Source organism: Sciurus vulgaris, assembly GCF_902686455.1.
Source record: "Sciurus vulgaris genome assembly, chromosome: 10".
NCBI classification, from domain to species: Eukaryota; Metazoa; Chordata; class Mammalia; order Rodentia; family Sciuridae; genus Sciurus; species Sciurus vulgaris.
This window is the reverse complement of record NC_136470.1, coordinates 1,319,855-1,334,716: the sequence shown is the minus strand read 5'-3', so window position 1 is coordinate 1,334,716 and position 14,862 is coordinate 1,319,855. Positions and strand designations below refer to the sequence as shown.

The window sequence follows — 14,862 nt, the reverse complement described above, 5'->3', positions numbered from 1 at the left end:
CCACTTCACAGCCAGATCTGTGTTTGCCAGCACGACCTGAGGCTAGTAGGGTGGGCTGCACAGCACGGATGGTCCGGGCAGCGGTGCGGAGACTGCACTCAGTGACAGGAGGTCCATCCAAAGGAAGCCTGGACCATCCTGAGTGATCCTACGCCCAGCAGGAGTCCAGGGAGGAAGGGGGTCTGCAATGAGGGGCGGGGTGAAAGGGGGCAGGATGGTCCTGTGGGGCAAGGCAGGGACCCGCAGCAGCAGCAGGCAGAACCCAGCTCCGTGTGGGAAGCGTGGAGCTGGTGGGCCGTGGCCGTGGGCGGATGGCATGGTGCAGGAGGCGCAGGAGGCGCAGGGGGCTGGGCAAGGGGCCAGAGGCAGCCAGAGCTGCTCTGCAGGAGGAGACCCAGCCAGGAGACAATCAGGACCCCCGGCTTCCTGCGTGACATTGACCCTTCAGCGTGCAGGCTCCCTGAACACGGGCCAGCCCTCCTGATCCTGCGTCCCTGTGCAGACCCTGCCCTGCTGTCCCCACTCAGCTCCCATCTGTCACCCACGTCTGACACAGGTCTGGAATCAGAGGCTGCCTGTTCCTCTCTGAGGGTCCAACAAGTACTTGGAGCACTTGATACAAAACACTAGGCGTGGCCCAACTGGAAACCACAGGCTCGGAGGAGCAGGGAGGCCGCTGGCCCGCGTGCTTCATGGAGAGGAAATGGTGGCCAGGGAGGGCCGTGGTGGGCAGTGCGCTCAAGGGCCTGTCCCCAGGTCCCTGCTAGCTAAGGCGGGCCGTGCCTTTGGAGGAGTCGTGAGATCCAGGCTGGGAGGCGAAGCCTCCGAGGGGTCAGGGTGCTTCTGACCCACACGTGGTTGGGCAGCGGCTCTGGTGGGCACATCACGGTGGCCTCCAACCTCTCACGGCCCCACCCAGTGGGCTCTGGAAAACGTCTCCTCCCTGGGCCAGCCAGGAAGTCCCACTTTCATCCCTCTCGCCAGCACCTTCTAGAAATGGACAAGTGGGGGGCTTTCCCTGTGCAGAGGGTGTACGACCTGCCTTCCAGAATGTTGGGTCAGCTACAGAGACAAGCAGGCAGGATGAGGGGGGACCAGGAGGGTGTCCAGGCCTGGGCAGAGCGGGCGGCCAGGGGAGCGTGGAAGGCGGGGAAGGGAGACCGTCCCAGGCCCTGCCATCCAGAGCGCTGGCCTGCGCTCCCAGCCTGGCTTTAACCAGCCACCCCGCCACAGCCAGAGCAGGGCACGGGCGCCCTGCTGGCAGGTGGGGCTGTGCTCTGGGTGTGGCCCAAGGCTCGGGCCCCAGCACAGCCGGGTTTCGGGGGACCTCTGAGAGTGACCCTACCACAGGGCTCTGACTTTATCGGTGCTCTAACACATCGACGGGGTTCAGCCGAAGCGGTCGCGGGGCAGGGGCTTTGTTATAGAAGCTCCCATCTCCCCAGCAGCTTTGCTCCACTCTGAGGGCTCCCTGCCATGGCGCTTCCCGGCCACCACAAGGTGAGCACCTTCCTCTGTCACATGCTGTGATGTTTTAGCTCATCACGGCCCCAGAACAGCAGAGCCAACCAACAGGACCCTGCTGGGGATGTAGCTCAGTGCTAGAGCACTCACAACCATTGACTGAAACCTCCAAATCCGTAAACCATGATAAATGTTTTCTCTCTTTAAATTGTTTTCCTCTGGCATTTTGTGACAGCAATGGAAAGCTAACACGGTAGGATGCTGGAAGGTCCCACTGAGAAAACCTCGTTTGCATGGAGGCTGAAGGTGGAGAACATGAGGCAGGGGCTCAGGCCCAGTGCACAGAGGTGCTGGGCTAGTACCGAGGGGAGGTTGGAGACTTGGGTCTGGGGGACTAGTGAGGAAGGAGACCTAGAGGTCACCCTCGGAGGCACTTGTGGTCCCGTCCAGCAGAAGGGCAGGGAGAGGAACGACCCGTCGGCCCAGAGGCAAGGCACACTTAGCCCCTGGAGAACGCACCACATGTGCAGAGTAGAGCTGCTCAGTATGACTCCCCAGTCTCAGTCTCCTTCTGTGGCTCTGCTTTTCTGGCCTCTCCTGCCTCCCCTCCCGACTGGCTGGCTGCAGACTCTCCCTCCAGCTCAACCCTGTCTGTTGCTGCCTCTTCTTTCTTTTTGACTCCTTCCCAGTGACTTCCTCTCAGCGTGGAGGGGCGGGAGGCGGAGCTGGTAGGAGGCAGGCATGGGGCGTAGGAGGGGCACTGTGTGAGCTCCAGGGTTCTCACTTGATCCCCTGAGCCACACTCACAGGCTCGGTGGAGACCCCAGGCCACGCAGGTGCTGGCAGCCAGATGAGTGTAGGGAGGAGTTGAGAGGAGTGGGGCGCTCCACCCCAGCCCCGATCAGGCCTCTGTGCCCACAGCCCAGCTCCCACACAGCCGCAGGCCCATGACAGCCTCTTCCTCCTTACCCTTCCTCTGTGTGGCTTCTCCCTTTGTGGGAAGTGGCATTTCCCTGTCTCACTTTAAGGAGGTGTCAGGGACCCCAGGAGGGCTGGACTCAGACCTGCGTGGGGGCTGCCAGACACCAGCTCACTGCCCAGGCCTCCTCAGACACAGATGGACTGACTAGCTTGACGTGTAGAGTTGTTCTGAGAAGTGTTTTATGGACCTGTGAGGTGGGTGGGTGGGGGAGACTTGGCTCCAGTTCAAGGAAATTGAGCAAGGAGAAAAGTTAAGCAATTATCAACTCTGGAGGAAAACCAGAAAGTTGTATAAGGAAGATCACGTCATTGCAGTCTGTCCACTTGGCTCAGCAATGAATGGCACTTACATAGTTAGAATACAAAAACACGAGACATGGGTTAAAAATAGGACTGAGACACAGCACTTTGGCAGGTAGAAAGGGACACTAAGGCCCTCCAGAAGGTTGTAATGCTTGTCTGCACTCAAGTCTGATACTTCTCTGTACTACACAGGCCCGCCTGGCCCTGTGGGGCTCCTGTGGGGTGCCTAGCCCTAACCCAGGACCCCTGCCCTCTAGGCTAGGCCTGCTCAGGGTCACTTCTCTTTCTGGTTCTGACCAAGTCACCATTTCCTGCTTGATGCGTGGCTTCCAGGAACCCCAGGCCTCCCTCGAACACCCTCAGGAGTGGGTGCCTGGGCGTGCTGAACCTCCCAGTCCACCCCCCGGCAGTCTCCCCTTGCTCGGCTCTTTGCCTGGCGGGGCGGGAGGGATGGGGACGGTGGAGTCAGGCTGGGTCTGGCGGGACCGACCCAGGAGCAGCGAGGCGCGAGGCGCTCGGAGAAGCTCAGGGCTCCTCCCCCTCACAGCGGGTAGGACAGCGGGCGAGCTCAGACCAGCGCTCTGCGGCGCGTCACGGAACTGGGTGGGCGATGGGTGGGAGTCAGATTCTCCCCACCTCCCGAGACCGGCGCGGATGGGACCTGCACCTTCCTGGGCTGAGAGGATGAGGAGGACCCTGCCGGACAGGGACGGCCGGAGGGAAGCGCCCACCGCCCAGCTCAGCAGAAAGGGCAGCCCGGTTCTCTCGGCTCGCCCCCACCCTGTGCTGCAGGCAGTCTGACCACCTGCCACATCCGGACCCCTGCCATCCATGCTTTCCCTCCTCAGGGTCCCGTGCCAGCCCTCCCCGTGCCTGCGACCCTGCTGTGTCCCTAACTGGTGGGAGCTGCTCCGGGCGGGCCTGTGGGGCACTCTGCACAGGGCCACGCCCGGTTCAGCCAGCAGCAGCGTGGAGGGACCAGCGCCGGCACCTCCCTGTGCGTCCCTCTTCCTGACCGGCTCTGCTCCTCCCACCAGCTTCTCTTCCTCCCCGAGGGACCAAAGCCCACTCTGGCTCCAGCTCCACGGGACACCTGGGTAGTGCTCCAACCTCTGCCCCATCGGGAGGGAGCACGGCCTGGGGGCCCTCGCCCCGCTAGCCGGGAAGCCCCTGCAGGCGAGCACCCCTCCGTCCTCCTCCCTTTAGGTGAAGCAGGGAGACACAGAGGGCCTGGGTGGCCAGGGCAGGAGGGTGAGTGAGGGCCGGGCAGGGCAGACATGGGGCCGGGGCGGGCCTTCTGCTGAGGTCGCCTTCCTGCCTGACCAAGTGCTCGTGGACACAGGGGTGACCCAGACAGACACTTCGTACTCGCTCCTAAGTGGGGATCCAACAGAAAAACTAAACAGACGAGTGGACAGAGGGGGCACCGGTCAATAAGGTGAGGAGCGCGAGGACAGGGGAGGGGAGAAGGAGAGGAGGGAACTCCAGGGGCCGTGGGAAGCTCAGGCCAGTCCCCGACTGGACTCCCGGCTCTGGGCCCTTCTCTTCAGAGAAGTCCGTCGCTGTGCCTCTGTCTCTTTTCTATAAACCTACTTGTTGCTTGCTCTCCTGATTCTGTTCCTCAACTCCTTACTGAACAGAGACAAAGAACCCAGTGTCCCCAGCCTGTCACAGAAACAGCCTGGGCCTGGGTTGGCTCCTTGCAAGCAGAGCTGAGCGTGAGCAGTACCCGCCTGTCCGGGTTTCAGAAAGCTGGCTGCAGTCCCGGCACGTGCGGGCAGGTGGCCAGGTGGCCTACCGTCCCAGGTCAGCTCTGAAGGTCCCCTCTGCATCTGTAAGACGGGGTGAGGGACCTGCTTCTCAGGGAGGAGCAGGTGACTTACTGGAAACTCCCAGCAGACACATGGGATGGGGTTAGGGCCCAGCCGGGGGCAAGTAAGGTGGGGTAGGGCTGGAAGCAGCTCAAGACTGGGCCTGACCCAGAGGCTGTCCCCACAGGGGCGAGGCTGAGGTTGAACAGGCCTCCAGTAGGGGGAAGTTTACTCTAATGTGGGTGTGTCCCCACCCACAGGGAGAGTGACTCACTGAAGGTCCCACAGGGGCGGGGGCTGGGCTGGAGCGAGATCTCACCCTTTCACACTTGAGCAACAGTGAGAATTCCAGGTCAAACAAGGCTGCAAGCGGGTCAGGCGTGGAGGTGACTCCTGTGATCTCAGCCACGTGGGAGATCGAGGCAGGAGGCTCACAAGTCCCAGCACGGCCTCAGCAACTTAGCTCTCTAAATAAAATATAAAAGGGCTGGGGGTGCGGTTCAGGGGTTAAGTGTCCGGGGTTCCATCCTCAGTGCATGTGTGTCTGCATGGCAGGGAGAACACAAGGCCCTGGGCAGCACCACGCCCCGCTGCAGGCCCGGGGAATGCTATCAGATCGCGACATCTTAAAATTGTTTTCTGTATTTTCAAACTGTCTACAACGCCATGTACTCACTTTACATTCAGAAAAGGATGTTATTACAAACCAAGTTCATCAGATCCTAAGACAAACACCAAAGGACCCAGACCCAGAAGCCAGCTCCACTCTCTTGCTCGGGAGAGGTCGACTGGAAGGGGAGAGGGAAGCCGCGCTGCTCTGCCACCCTGGAGGGCCCCCAGCCTCTCCCCGGCCCCCAGCACTTGTCAGCCTCTCCTTCCGGAACCCTCTTCCTCCCGCCCGCTGCTTCCTCCTAACTGCGCTCAGCATCACGATGTGAGTCCTGTGTGTTATTTCTGCCCCAAGAGTTTCCGAATGTGGGAACTTCACAGTCCCAGCACCAGGCAGGATGGGCTCCTGGGCTGCTGTGGGCCAGGGCACAGGTGGGCAGAGGCAGTCCCAGGAGCCAAGTGGTAGGCCAGTCTGTGGGCCGGGCGAAGTGGAGAGGGCAGATGACGAACAGGACCACAGAAACTCAACGTCTTCGCGTGAGTGAAGGAGGACTGGACTCAGGAAGCGGGCTGGGAAAGCCTCAGCCGAGGGGCTTATTTCATCCCCAGGCTGCCTTATTTTGAGGCAGGGTCTTGCTAAGGTGCCCAGTCTGGCCTCAACCTCACCATTCTCCTGCCTCCGACTCCTGAGCAGCTGGGGCCACAGGTGTGTGCCATGGAGCCTGGCCTACGTGGTTCTTAACCTGGTCATCCCTGAACCCAAGCTAACACTGCAGGTCACTGGAGCAGAGGTGACCCCCCAGTAGTCCTCTCCCAGCCCAGCATGCCAGGCCGTGCCTGATTAGCCAGGTCTTGGGGACCAAGTCACCTAGTCTGGCAGTGCAGAGGGGGGCACGGAGGACGGTCACAGCAGGTGCCGCACCACCAGCACCTGGCAGCTCATCTTCCACACCCCAGACCTGGGCGTCTCTGCAGCAGCCTGGCAGGGCTGGGCTGTGGGACTTTGAGCACACTGAAAGCCAGAGCGGTAGGTCTGGGCGACTGCCCAGGAGCTGCTTGCCACCCTTCCCAGAGGGGCTTCCTCTAGCTCACCAGCTGGGTCCCAAGGAAGAGGCCATGGAGGAGAAATTGCCCCATGCCTTGGGCAGGATTTTGCCCCCCAGGGCACCAGCAGTGGAGGACTTGGGCCTCTCCTATTGGTGCCCATTCCGAGGGCACCACAGCTCACACTCTGCCTAGTCACTCACATCTACTGAGCTTGCCTACTGCCACAGAGGCTTCCCGGTGCCAGGCAGGGGCTGAGGGCCCAGGGCTTGTCTGCAGCCCACCCCAGCTGGGCGCTGCTCTCCAGGAAGGTAGCCTGACACCAGGCACATGGAAGGGGCGCTGGGGCTGGCTAGGCTGCTGGCCTTTGGCAACAGCTCCCAGGAGCTGCCCATAGCCTGGGCAGGGAGAAGCAGCCAGGCCTGGAGGGCGGGGCATCCAAGAGCACAGTGGGGTGCTGGCTCTGGGTGCGGGACGAGTGCCCTCTGGTGGCAGGAATAGCATCCAGCACAGCGAAGTCCAGAAGCACAGAGCGTGGCCAGGGCCTTGGACAACGTGGCCAGGGCAAGTTCTCCGGGGTGGTGTGGCTGGGAGGCCGCTCTGGGGAGAAAAGGGGTGCCAAGCAAGGTACCAAGGAACATCAGCACATTCGCTGGCGCATCAATGAATTTTAGTTTATGCCCAAAGAGGGTGTTTATCCCCAGGATATCCAGAGCTGGTTTGTAGCTGGGAAGGGCATGGGAAGGCCAGTAGTGCCACAGAAAACTGGCTCCCTGCTCCTGGGGCATCTGAGTCACCTCCTTCTCCTTCAGACCCAGGCATGCGACTTCTGGCTTTATCTCTGAAGCAAAAAGTCAGAGATGGGAGATTCCCGGAACTCCAGCGAAGGGGCAGCTCCTGTGGCACAGCTCCAGCCCCAGAGTCCAGAGAGCCCCTCCCTCCTCCAAAGCCTTCAGAGCAGGGGTCCTGTGTGGAGGCAGCTGTGGAGGCCCAGGCGGGAGGCTCAGGCGGGATGGGCGACAAGGAGGGAGCAGGCAGGAGACAGGGCTCAGTAGCCAGGGCAGGGTCCTCTCTCAAGTTGGTGGTCCTGAAACAGAGACTCATGGTCAGAGGCAGCTTGCTGAGAAAGCATTTCTGAATTAAGCTCCTTACTAATCTGACTCCAGTACCCGCCAGGAGCAGGAGTGGGCGGAAGGCGTCCCTCTGGACAGAGGCAGGCTGTCAGACACCCTCCAGGCACCCTGTGTGCTGCCCACCCAAGCCCAACACTGGCTCTGCACGGAGCCGCGTGCTCCTGCCAGGTCCTTGTAGAGAAAAATGGAGTCCTGTTTAAGAGTGCTTTCAAAAAGTGAAACCAGAGCAAGGAGTGAACAACTCGCTTGAGAAACTTAGTGGTCTGGCAGTGCCCCTGTTCAAGGCAGATAAGCTCTCTGCCCGAGAACAAAACAAAAAAACTTAAAGACATCTGGTTTCTGCTCTCAAGGCCTGGCTCCTGGCCAGATCCAGGTCTGGAGACCAAACGTACTGATGGCACTGAGCCCAGTGGCTCCAGACAATAACTTTACATGTTTACTCCAGTGCATTTGAGATGAGAAGAACTCAAAGGTGACAAGACTGCTTTCTTTGGTTATGTAGGCTGCGAAATGCCCGCGATGTCTCTCCGGTGCTGAGTTGGTATGCTACCTGGGATGGTTTTCCTTTTGTATACACTTTATATATCTTAATAAATACTATCTTTTTCTATATGGCTTGTGGTGGTACATTCAGTGGATCGGCCCATATAAATTATAAGTGTGCACAGCAATGGGAAATATGTTCCCAGACAGTCCTCTACCTTGGAACCCCTCTGGATCTTCCTTCCTAGGCAGACTGCTCCAGAGCATCAGTGACTCCCTTGGACCCCTTCATCACTGGCCACAAAGGAGGGAGCGTGCTACACCTGGTGCAGTTCTGGACAGATTCAAGGCCCTGCCCATCTCCAGGGAGCTTGCTTGACCCTCTCTCCCTACACTGAGACTTTCCCCACTGAATCAAAGGAGCAGGATACCAGATGTGAGGGAGAGATCACAGGCCAGTGACCCTGGAGGCAGCTTTGAGTGCAGAGGTCCCTAGTCCTGTTCTAAGGTATGGGGACACACAGGGGTCCCTCTATTTCATGGAAGGGACTGTTGCAGAACAGGGTAGAGACAGCTGACTGACATGTGATGGGCTGACAGATCTGGCTTCATGAGAATGTCATAGGCCAGACTCTAAGGGACATGGCTAAACAGGCTCCATTTTGCTCTGAGATTCCATGTTATGTAGGAAATAAGCTTCTCCCATGGGAACACCCCGCCTCTGTGCCCATCATCAGTTACTTAGCGTGACATGTTTAATAATATACAATGACAACTCCTAGGTAGTAAAGAATTGCTCTCTTTTGATCCCTATTGCTCCTAAACAACGTACCATGTGAACAGTGATTGTGTGGATGTTAGCAACCATTCTTTAGTTTGTACCTGGGTAAGGGTCATTCTGACCCACTTCCCCCTCTATCGATGATCTCATGATATTAGTTTGTAACTTCGAATCATAGCAACAGACACTTATGATTGATGTCATTTTTGGTATAAGAACCCCTACAACCCTGTGGTTGGTGCTGTTCTCCCAATAGCCATTTTTTAGGGTATCGTATGAGACAGTCAGCCGGCCGCCTTAATAAAGACTCTCAAATTTGGACTTCTTGGAGGTGATCCGTCTATTCTTAAGTTGTGCCCCATAACAATAAAGACAATGAAAATTTTATTTTCTTTTTGTTTAGAAGTTTCTAGAAAGCAAATAGGAGGTCGATAACCTGAGTTGAGACAGGGGAGGGACTAAGGACTGGGTGGTGGGCTGGGGGTAACCTTCACTCTGATATCCTTCGGAATTTCTGTGGCCTTGAGGGCTGCAGAAGTACCACTCTGACCTGAGGATCGCTCGGGATAGACAGCAGGTCCGAGAGGGCCGTCCTGATGTCCCCTCTGCTTCCCGGAGTCAGGAGGTGCAAGTTCCCAGGAGACAGGTGCCCTCCCTGCACCGGGGCAAAGGACACATGCCCGGACGCGGCGTCCTTGCTCTGTGGCCCTGAAACGGGCCTGTGCCCTTGCTTTCTCCGCCACGCGCAGCTCGGCGTCGAGGGGAAGGCGGAACCGCGCTGACCTGGCTGCTTTTCTAATCACCCCTGCTGGGCGCACCGGTCTCTGGACGGAAGGCAAGCGTGTCCACCAGGCGGTCAACAGCACCGCGGCCCCGCCCCGGGCCCGAGGCCGCCGGTCTGTCCCAGGCCCTCTAGACAGAAAGGCGCGCCGAGGCCCTTGCTCTTTCCATCGCTCCAGGGCGGACTGCAGTGTAGCCAGTTCAACCGTGTACTTCCAACACGCCCGCTCCCGCACGCGCTCCGACCCAGCCGGCAGGCGGCACTGCGCACGGGGAGGGCGGTGCTTCCGGCCCGCGGGCGCGGAACCCGGCGGGCGCGGAACCCGGCGGGCGCGGCGCGCTTTCCGCCCGGCGGCCGGCGCAGCGGACCCGCTTCCGGGAGGCTGCTTGTGCGGTGGCTGGAGAAGATGGGGAAAGTGCGGGGGCTGCGGGCCCGCGTGCACCAGGCCGCCGTGCGGCCCAAGGGCGAGGCCGCGGTCGGCCCCGCGCCCCCCGCCCCGCGCCCGGAGGCCGCCCTGCCGCAGGCCTCGGCCGGTGGCGCGGGGGCAAAGGTGAGGAGGCCCGCGCCGGGGCGGGCGCCGCGCGTGCGGCCGGCCGGGCAGCCTCCGCCGCTGCCGGACTCCCGGGCGCGCGGCCGGCGGCGCCTCGCGGGGGCTTCTCGGCCCGGCCAGGCCCGGCCGCCGCAGCACCTGCCGCGGAGGGGCGCCGCCCGGGCTCGCGGGCGCTGGCCGGAGTGTGGTTCCTGCCCTGGCCTCGCGGCCACAGAGGGCGCACCTTGACCGAGGAAGCCCACGTGTCCTGCGTGCTGTAGGGTGCGCGGCTCGGTCGTGGGTGCGGCCGCGCGCGGCTCACGGTTCCCATAGCTCGGTCCTCGTCCCCGCCCCGTGCGTCGCTGGGCAGCCCAATAAGGAGGACGAGGTTTTGACAAAAAGGAAGAGTTGTACTGCTTTGCTAGCAGAGGAGGCGCGCCGAGGACCTCTGTTCAGAGGCCGGGCTCCTTCCCATCTCGGGAATGGGGATCGTTCAGAGGCCGCACTCCGTGTTCCCTGTTGGAATTGCACTTCGCTTGTTCATCTGGGAGAGTCACTTTTGAGATCTGGCGCCGTCCCAGAGTCTGGATTACTTCGTTTCTCTGGTGGTGTGTACCCAAAGACGGAACTGCCTAGGGTGGGGAAGAAAGGTAGCCTGTTTCCTCTGAGATTAGCGGGGTGGGTGGATTTAGGAGGAGGAGGGAGAGAGGAAGAGAAAGAAGCATGTCCACAGTGCCTGGTACTGTAGCCCAGCAACTCGGGAGGCTGAAGCAGGAGGCTGGCAAGTTCCAGACCAGCCTCTGTGAGACCCTGTCTCAAATTTTTTAAAAAAGGATGGGGGGCTGGGGATGTGGCTCAGTTGTTAAGCATCCCTAGGTTCAATTCCCAGGCCAAAAAATAAAAATAAAAAATAAGTTGCAGTGACAGAGCAGCAAGGTCTGCATTCAAAACATAAAGTGCACCACTATTACATAACCATCACTACAAATTTCAGGACGTTTTGGTTGCCTCAGAAGAACCCCCCCCATCAGTCATTCCACGGTCTGCTCACATCTTTCTCTTTCTATAGATGTGCCTGTTTGTGTATGTGAAACAATACTTTAAGGGGACTGTGTGGCATTCTTCACTTAGCATGTCCTTGAGGTTCGTCCCTGAAGTATTCTTTTTAATGTTAATTTCTTCTGCCTTTTTAGGACTAGTAATATTCCATGTACAGGCATGCCAAATCATGCTGTACTTTGGCCATTAGTAGATTTATGGCTGTTTTGGTTTCCAGTTTGGACTGCCATGAATAACACTCCTGTGAGCACTCATGTACAGATACTTCTGTGCCTCTGTGAGGGAAATTGTAGAGTTAGATGGTAACTTTAGCATTTTTGAAAAATTGCTGGACTGTTTACTTCAGTGGTTGCACCATTTCATATCCTCACTGGCTGTGTACAAGGATTCTAGTTCCCACATCCTCACCTCGCTTTATCTGTTCTCTATTATAGCCTCAGCGCATGTGAAGTAGTCTCTATTTGTCATTTGATTTGCATTTCTCCAAGAACTAATGGTGGTGATCTTTTCATGATATGTTGGCTATTTGTGTATCTTTGGAGAAGTGTCTATTTATAGTACTTTGCCCAACTTTTAATTTGAATTGTTTGTCCTTTTGTTGTTGAGTAGTAGAGTTAATTATATATTCCAGGTAATACACCCTTATCAGATATATATGATTTGCAGATCTTCTTTTCCAATTCTATGGGGGTTTTTTCCCCCTCTATTGATTCTGTTCTTAGAAGCACTAAAATTTCTAATTTTGATGAAAGTCCAGAGGCTTTGTTCTTTGTTGCTTCTGCTTTTGTCTCGTATCTAGGAAGCTATTGCCTTAGCCAAGACACAGATTTACATGTGTGATTTTATAATTTTATATTTCAGCTGTTACATTTTAGGTCTTTGGTTCATTTTAATTTTATGTATGGTGTGAGGTTGGGTCCATTGAATGTAGTTGTAAATTTGTTTTCTTATTTCCATTTTTGGATTATTCATGTGTAGAAATAGAGTTGAATTTTGCATATTGCTCTTGTATCTTGGAATCTTACTAAACTTGTTTATTAGTTTTTTTTTTTGTCGCCCTTTCTTAGGACCCTTTTTTGTGGATTCTTTAGGACTTAGGACCCTTTTTTGTGGATTCTTTAGGACTTTCTCTGAACAAGTTGTTCTCGTCTGTGAGAAGGTAGTTTTACTTTTTCCTTTCCAGTATGGATGCCTTTTCTTTCTTCTACATAATTGCTCTGCTGGAAATCCAGGACATGCTTATCTTGTTCTTCATCTGTGATGTTCTCTTTGGGTTTTTCATGGCTGCCCTTCGTGGTTGATCTAGGGCTTATAATGCACATAGAAGCATGCTCCTGGTTTATACTAATTCCAGTGGCATAGTCTTTCCTCCTGTGTGCTCTGCTCCCTTCCACACTAGTTGCGTGATTTCTTGTGGTGGTGTGTCTGTGTCACAGCCTAACTGTGAGTTGTTTAGTCAACCTTTGTGTTTACGTGCCTGCCTTCCACTGCTCCTTGTGTGGGTTTTGTGGATTTGAACTACTGCCTGTTAGCATTTGCTTTTAGCCTCAGAAACTTCTTAGAACTTCTTACGAGGCACAGATTCTCTGAGCTGTGGCTGATCTGGGAATGTCTTCATTTTCTTGTGTTTCTGAAGGATAGTGTTTCTGGGAGGTTCTTGGTTGACATTTTAATCTTTTAGCACCTTGAATGTGTCATTCCGTGGCCTCCTGGCCTCTGTTATTTCTGATAAGTCGCTTTCAGTGTTATGGGGTTCCTTTGTATGTGATGTGTCTTTTTTCTTTTATTGTTTTCCAGATTTTCATTGTCTTAGCCTTTAAATTTTTCAATTGTGATATGTCTTGGTGTATATCTCCTTGCATTTATTCTCTTTGGAATTCATTAATCATACTTGGAGTTCATTGAAGCTTATCCTTTCAAAAGTCAAATTTGGCAGGGTTTCAGTGTGTCTTTCTGTCTTTCTTGACAGTTCTGGGGTGCTTTACCACTGAGCTACACTCTCAACCCTTTTATTTTTTATGTTGAGACAGATTCTTGCTGACTTACCCAAGCTGGCCTTGAATTTGTATCTCCTGCCTCAGCTTCTGAGTCTCTGGATCATAGGAGTGCACCCCTGCTCCTGTCTGCCAGCATTCTGGTTGAATATCTTTCCTCCCCTCTCCTCTGCTTCTGGTACCTCCGTCGTAGCTCCCTGTGTTGGTATGCGCAGTGGTGTCTACCTCGCTCTTAGGCTCTGTTCGTTCACCTTCTCAGCCTCAGAGGGCCTGATCTCTATCTAGCTTTCTTCTGATTTGCTGGTTCTTTTTTCTGCCAACTCAAATCTACTTTTGAAACCCCATAGTAAAATTTTTCATTTCTGATGCTGTACTTTGTGCCTCTAGAAAAAAATTACCGACTTTCCTTCTTTCCTAAAAGTACTTTCTCTTTACTGATATTATGTTTGATGTGACATTATCATCATTCTTCCTTTAATTCTGTAGACACGGTCCCACTAACCCTTTCTTTAGTATATTAGCTTTTTGTTACTGTAGTGAACTATCTGAGGCAGGCACTTTACCATTGGGCACATGGTTTTGGAGGCCAGAGGTCCACAGAGCATGATGCGGGCCCTGTCCCGCTCTGCTTCCTTCCCACATCACGTGGTGTTGAGAACAGATGTGCATCTTGTTTTCACTCACCCTGTCCTTATGAATCCTCATGAAAGTCAGTCGTGGCTCACACCACTTCCCAAAGGCCATGGCTCTGCACACCGTAGCTGGAATGTTTCTGCCCGCTCGAGACCAGGCACAGGAAACTTAGGGGATTCAACTCCTGTGTGAGTTGCGGGTGGGGACAAGGCATATCAGACCATAGCATTTGTAAGTATTTGTATTGACTGTTTTAAGTCTTAATTTGCCAACAACATGAGCCCCTCAGAAGTGGTTGCTGTGGCCTGGATCATGCTTTTCTGTATTTGGGTGTATCATTTTTTTGCACCTGAGAACTGGACATTGCAGGTAGCACGCGTGGATAATGTTTGCTTGACCGTTGTGCTTGTTGATCTGATTCTGAACCTGGGGGAGCTCTTTCTGTTCTGTCCTTGTGCAGCCCTTGCCTTTCTTGTCTTTATATTTTGGCTCTTGGGCTTTGTGTAAGCCCCCACGTGTTAAAGTTTATTCTTCAGCTCTCTTGGCCTGCCGAGGTTTTGCCCTGGGCCCTGCACACCCATGTGGCTCAGATTGCAGTCACAGCTCATGAGGTTTACTTTTTTTTGGCGGGGGGGGGTGGGGGTGGGGGGGGTGGTACTGGGGATTGAACTCAGGGGCACTTGACCACTGAGCCACATCCCCAGCCCTATTTTGTATTTTATTGAGAGACAGGGTCTCACTGAGTTGCTTTAGCACCTCACTTTTGCCAAGGCTGGCTTTGAACTTGAGATCCTCCTGCATCAGCCTCCTGAGCTGCTGGGATCACAGGCATGTGCCACTGTGCCCAGCCGGAATGTCTACATTTTTGACCCTGAAGTGGCCAAGGACTGGTGGCCTGGGAATTCCTTCTGCTGCTTGCTGGAGGGGCCCAGCCTTGGGTGTGCACGTGGCCTCTGATGGCCAGGAAGGCTCTGCTTGCTGGAGGGGCCCAGCCTTGGGTGTGCACGCGGCCTCTGATGGCCAGGAAGGCTCTGCTTGCTGGAGGGGTGCAGCCTTGGGCGTGCACACAGCCTCTGATGGCCAGGATGGCCCATCTGGCGGCTGCTCGGGATCAGCAAGTGTTTTCAGAGGCTGTTCTCCTGCCCCCTGCTGTGGGGCTCCCCACCTCCTAGTGTCCTTGTCTGCTGCGGACCCTCACTCAGCTGTGCTGTGGGTGGGCTCTTGGCATCTCTGTTCTTAGCCCCTGTTAACCCTCGG

At 55.8% G+C, this 14,862-nt stretch overlaps 1 protein-coding gene and 1 long non-coding RNA gene across 3 annotated transcripts in view; one reads left to right on the top strand and one right to left on the bottom strand.

The window, feature by feature from the left end:
- Nucleotides 1–9,674: 9,674 nt before the first annotated feature.
- SLX9 (SLX9 ribosome biogenesis factor) overlaps nt 9,675–14,862 on the top strand; it is a 34,951-nt gene continuing 29,763 nt past the window's right edge. Inside the window, exon 1 of one of the 2 annotated variants that reach the window (XM_079100787.1) lies at nt 9,675–9,940. In XM_079100787.1, the coding sequence (XP_078956913.1) occupies nt 9,797–9,940 (144 nt within the window). In that variant the 5' untranslated portion in view covers nt 9,675–9,796. The remainder of the gene's footprint in view (nt 9,941–14,862) is intronic. The other variant, XM_079100786.1, reaches the window with a different exon arrangement.
- LOC306637907 overlaps nt 9,947–14,862 on the bottom strand; it is an 81,682-nt gene continuing 76,766 nt past the window's right edge. Inside the window, exons 2-3 of the long non-coding RNA XR_013757302.1 lie at nt 12,073–13,517; nt 9,947–12,040 (exon numbers count right to left, since the gene is read on the bottom strand). This is a non-coding gene — a long non-coding RNA (uncharacterized lncRNA). The remainder of the gene's footprint in view (nt 12,041–12,072; nt 13,518–14,862) is intronic.